This window comes from Malurus melanocephalus, unplaced genomic scaffold (assembly GCF_030028575.1).
Source record: "Malurus melanocephalus ecotype Western Australia unplaced genomic scaffold, MMel_1.1 scaffold_2002, whole genome shotgun sequence".
Classification (NCBI taxonomy): domain Eukaryota; kingdom Metazoa; phylum Chordata; class Aves; order Passeriformes; family Maluridae; genus Malurus; species Malurus melanocephalus.
This window is the reverse complement of record NW_026625234.1, coordinates 2,509-7,987: the sequence shown is the minus strand read 5'-3', so window position 1 is coordinate 7,987 and position 5,479 is coordinate 2,509. Positions and strand designations below refer to the sequence as shown.

The 5,479-nt window shown below is 51.8% G+C and overlaps 1 protein-coding gene across 1 annotated transcript in view; it reads left to right on the top strand.

Annotated features, from left to right (window-relative positions):
* LOC130587505 (60S ribosomal protein L10-like) overlaps nt 1-3,966 on the top strand; it is a gene marked incomplete at its 5' end in the record, with an annotated part of 11,839 nt that extends 7,873 nt beyond the window's left edge. The window contains 2 exons of the mRNA XM_057388486.1: nt 2,263-2,454; nt 3,791-3,966. Coding sequence (XP_057244469.1) covers nt 2,263-2,454; nt 3,791-3,943 — 345 coding nt within the window. The remainder of the gene's footprint in view (nt 1-2,262; nt 2,455-3,790) is intronic.
* Between the last annotated feature and the right edge of the window lie 1,513 nt (nt 3,967-5,479).

Here is a 5,479-nt window from a genome sequence, read left to right as displayed (position 1 = left end):
AGCTGCAGACAGGAATGCGAGGAGCCTTTGGGAAGCCGCAGGGCACCGTGGCTCTCACTCATTTTTAATGGGACACACAATAGGACCGAGGTTCCAAACCCTCTTTAAAATGGGTCTGGGGTCTCCAAACTCATCTGAAATGGGTCTGGGGTCTCTGAATTGGGTCTGGGGTCTCTCAGGCTGCAGACCGGCATGCGGGGAGCCTTTGGGAAGCCGCAGGGGACCGTTGCCCGGGTGCACATCGGGCAGGGTGTAAAACAGAACTGAGGCTACAAACCCTCTATAAATGGGTCTGGGGTCTCTGAAATGGGTCTGGGGTCTTTAGGAATGGTTCTCCTTGCTGACCCCTCCCCAATTCCAGTTTGCCCAGATTCCAGTCCGGGTTTTGGGGCTGTTTTGGGCTCCCACTCCACATCTTTAACAGTACACGCAATGGAATTGAGGCTACAAACCCCTTTAAAATGGGTCTGGGGTCTCCAAACCCCTCTGAAATGGGTCTGGGGTCTCCCCCTGCCACTCCCAACCCCTTTTCAGTCTCCAGACTGGGATCAGGGAGGATTTTGGAGGGGATTTTGGGGCTGTTTTGGGCTCCCACTCCCCCTTTTCAGCAGCACATACAACAGGATGGAGGTTCCAAACTCCCTTTAAAATGGGTCTGGGGTCTCCAAACTCCTCTCAAATGGGTCTGGGGTCTCTCAGGCTGCAGACAGGCATGCGGGAGGGGATTTTGGAGGGGATTTTGGGCTCTCATTCCCCATTTTTAACAGCAATCCAGTTAGAACTAAGATACCAAATCCTCTTTAAAATGGGTCTGGGGTCTCTAACCCCCTCTCAAATGGGTCTGGGGTCTCTCAGGCTGCAGACAGGAATGCGGGGAGCCTTTGGGAAGCCGCAGGGCACCATGGCCCGGGTGCACATCGGGCAGGGTGTAAAACAGAACTGAGGCTACAAACCCCCTCTGAAATGGGTCTGGGGTCTCTGAATTGGGTCTGGGGTCTCTGAATTGGGTCTGGGGTCTTTAGGGATGGTTCCCCTTGCTGACCCCTCCCCAGTTCCAGTTTGCCCAGATTCCAGTCCGGGTTTTGGGACTGTTTTGGGCTCCCACTCATTTGTACCAAGACACAGAGCAGAATTGAGGCTACAAACCCCCTTTGAAATGGGTCTGGGGGCTCCAAACCCCTCTGAAATGGGTCTGGGGTCTCCCACTGCCACTCCCAAACCCTTTTCAGGCTCCAGACTGGGATCAGGGAGGATTTGGAGAGGATTTTGGGGCTGTTTTGGGCCCTCACTCCCCGTTTTTACCAGCACATACAATGGGATGGAGGTTCCAAACCCTCTTTAAAACGGGTCTGGGGTCTCTGAGTTGGGTCTGGGGTCTCTGAAATGGGTCTGGGGTCTCTCAGGCTGCAGACAGGAATGCGGGGAGCCTTTGGGAAGCCGCAGGGCACGGTGGCCCGGGTGCACATCGGGCAGGGTGTAAAACAGAATTGAGGCTACAAACCCCCTCTGAAATGGGTCTGGGGTCTCTGAAATGGGTCTGGGGTCTCTGAAATGGGTCTGGGGTCTTTAGGAATGGTTCTCCTTGCTGACCCCTCCCCAATTCCAGTTTGCCCGGATTCCAGTCCGGGTTTTGGGGCTGTTTTGGGCTCCCACTCCCCATTTTTAACAGCACATGCAATGGGATGGAGGCTACAAATCCCCTCTAAAATGGGTCTGGGGTCTCCCACTGCCACTCCCAACCCCTTTTCAGGCTCCAGACCGGGATCAGGGAGGATTTTGGGGACGATTTTGGGGGGGATTTTGGGCTCCCACTCCCCATTTTTAACAGCACTACTGTTAGAACTAAGGTACCAAATCCTTTCTGAATTGGGTCTGGGGTCTCTGAATTGGGTCTGGGGTCTTTAGGGATGGTTCTCCTTGCTGACCCCTCCCCAGTTCCAGTTTGCCCAGATTCCAGTCCGGGTTTTGGGGCTGTTTTGGGCTCCCATTCCCCCTTTTCAACAGCACATGCAATGGGATGGAGGTTCCAGATCCTTTTTAAAATGGGTCTGGGGTCTCCAAACTCTCTCTGAATTGGGTCTGGGGTCTCTCAGGCTGCAGACAGGAATGCGGGAGGGGATTTTGGAGGGGATTTTGGGGCTGTTTTGTTTGGGCTCCCACTCATTTTTAACATGACACGGAGTAGAACTGAGGCTACAAACCCCCTTTAAAATGGGTCTGGGGTCTCTGAATTGGGTCTGGGGTCTCTGAATTGGGTCTGGGGTCTCTGAATTGGGTCTGGGGTCTCTCAGGCTGCAGACAGGAATGCGGGGCGCCTTTGGGAAGCCGCAGGGCACGGTGGCCCGGGTGCACATCGGGCAGGTGATCATGTCCATCCGCACCAAAGCCCAGAACAAGGAGCACGTGGTGGAGGCGCTGCGCAGGGCCAAGTTCAAATTCCCGGGGAGACAGAAGGTACCAGACACCCCGAAATTATCCCGGGATACCCCAAAATTATCCTGGGATACCCCAGAATTATCCCGGGATACCCCAAAAATCATTCTGGGATACCCCAAAATTATCCCGGGATACCCCAAAATTATCCTGGGGTACCCCAAAATATCCTGGGATACCCCAAAATATCCCGGGACATCCCAAAACTATCCCGGGATACCCCAAAAGATCCTGGGACACCCCAAAATTATCCTGGGATGCCCCAAAATTATCCCGGGACACCCCAAAATTCATTCTGGGATACCCCAAAATTATCCCGGGATACCCCAAATTTATCCTGGGATACCCCAAAATTATCCGGGGACATCCCAAAACTATCCCGGGATACCCCAAAATTATCCCAGGACACCTCAAAAATTTGGGGGAAAATTTGGGGAAATTGGGGGCTGGGGTGGGTCAAAATCTGTGCGGTTGGGGGAGGGAAAATTGGGATTTTTAGATCTTTTGAAGGGGGTTTAGGGACCCCGATTTTTTTTCCTGCGGGGTTTTTGGGGTCCCCTGATGATTTTTGGGGTTCCCCAGATCCACATCTCCAAGAAATGGGGGTTCACCAAATTTGAGGGGTTTAGAAGAAATTTGATAGAGCGGGGAGGGATTTTTGGGCCTAAAAACATTAAAATAAATGGGGTTGGGGAGGTTTTGGGTACCCTGAATTTTTTTCTGGGTATTTTTTGGGGTCCCCTGATGATTTTTGGGGTTCCCCAGATCCACATCTCCAAGAAATTGGGGTTCACCAAATTGAGGAGGGGTTTAAAGACACCAAATTTTGAGTTATTTGGGCCCATAAAACGTTTAAATAAACGGGATGGGAAGGTTTTGAGGACCCCATTTTTTTCCTGTGCGGTTTTTGGGGTCCCCTGATGATTTTTGGGATTTCCTGACCGATTTTTGGGGTTCCCCAGATCCACATCTCCAAGAAATTGGGGTTCACCAAATTGGGGAGGGGGTTTAAAGACACCAAATTTTGAGTTCTTTAGCCCAAAAACCATTAAAATAAACGGTGTGGGAAGGTTTTAGGGACCCCAAATTTTTTTCCTGTGGGGTTTTTGGGGTCCCCTGATGATTTTTGGGATTTCCTGACCGATTTTTGGGGTTCCCCAGATCCACATCTCCAAGAAATGGGGCTTCACCAAATTGGGGAGGGGTTTAAAGACACCAAATGTTGAGTTCTTTGGCCCAAAAACCATTAAAATAAACGGTGTGGGGAGGTTTTGGGGACCCCAATTTTTTTCTGGGTGTTTTTTGGGGTCCCCCGATGATTTTTGGGATTTCCTGATGGATTTTTGGGGTTCCCCAGATCCACATCTCCAAGAAATGGGGCTTCACCAAGTTCAACGCCGACGCTTTCGAGGAGATGGTGGCTCAGAAACGTTTGATCCCCGACGGCTGCGGCGTCAAATACGTCCCGTCCCGGGGACCCCTGGAGCGCTGGAGGGCTCTGCACGCCTGAAACCCCAAAAAACACCCCAAAAACACCCCAAAAACACCCCAAAAACACCCCAAAAACACCCAAAAACACCCCAAAAACACCCAAAAACCCCGGAACCCCCACAAAAGCTGTGGGGAGTCCCAGGGTGGGGTTTGGGGGCTTTCGGGGAATTAAAGGGTTTTGGACTCTGCTTCTCATGGTGGCGTCGTTTTGGGGTTTTGGGGTCCCAAAATTTTGTCCTTTTTGGGTTTGGGAGGGGTTGGGAGTCCTAAATTTTGTCCCTTTTGGGGTTTGGGGGATCCAGGAATTGAGGGGATCCCAAATTTTTGTCCCCTTTTGGGGTTGGGGAGGGGTCGGGGGTCCCAAAATTTTGTCCCTTTTGGGTTTTGGGGGGTCCAGGAATTCTGGGGGTCCTGAATTTTGTCCATTTTGGGTTTTGGGGATTTTGGGAGGGGTTGGGGGTCCCAAATTTAGTCCCTTTTGTGTTGGGGGTCCTAAATTTTGTCCCTGCGAGGTTTTGGAGGGGTTGGGGGTCCCCAAAATTTTGTCTCATTTGGGTTTTGGGGGGTCCAGGAATTCGGGAGGGGTCCCAAGTTTTGTCCCCATTGGGTTTGGGGGATTTTGGGAGGGGTTGGGGATCCCAAATTTTGTCCCTTTTGGGTTTTTGGGATTTTGGGAGGGGTTAAGGAGGGGTCGGGGTTCCCACATTTTGTCCCTTTTGGGTTTTTGGGATTTTGGGAGGGGTCGGGGATCCCCAAATTTTGTCTCATTTGGGTTTTGGGGGGGTCAGGAATTTGGGGAGGGTCCCAAATTTTGTCCCTTTTGGGTTTTGGGGATGTTCAGGAATTCGGGGAGGGGTCCCCAAATTTTGTCCCTTTTGGGTTTTGGAGGGGATGGGGAGCGGTTGGGGGTCCTAAATTTTGTCTCTTTTGGGTTTTTGGGATTTTGGGAGGGGTCGGGGGTCCCCAAATTTGTCCTTTTTGGGTTTTGGGGGGTCCAGGAATTCGGGGAGGGTCCCAAATTTTGTCCCTTTTGGGTTTTGGGGGTTGGGGAGGGGTCGGAGGTCCCAAAATGGGGTCAATATTGGGGTTTGGGGGTGTTCAGGGATTCAGGGGGTCCCCAAATTTTTGTCCCCTTTGGGTTTGGGGCGTCCAGGAATTCGGGGAGGGTCCCAAACTTAGTCCCTTTTGGGTTTGGGGGATTTTGGGGGGGTTGAGGGTCCTAAATTTTGTCCCTGTGGGGTTTGGGGAGGGGTTGGGGATCCCAAATTTTGTCCTTTTTTGGTTTTTGGGATTTTTGGAGGGGTTTTAGGAGGGGTCTGGGGTCCCCAAATTTTGTCCCCTTTGGGTTTTGGAGGTCCCAAAAGTTCAGGGCATCCCCAAATTTTGTCCCTCCTGGATTTTGGTGATTTCCAGAAAGGTTGGGAGGGTCCCTTTTAGGATTTTGAGGATCCCAAAATTTGGGATTTTTGGGGTTTCGGGAGGGGTCCGAGTGTCCCAAACGATTTTTTTTTTTCGGTTCCCCAACATTTCCCACCCCTCCCCCCAGAAAAAACAC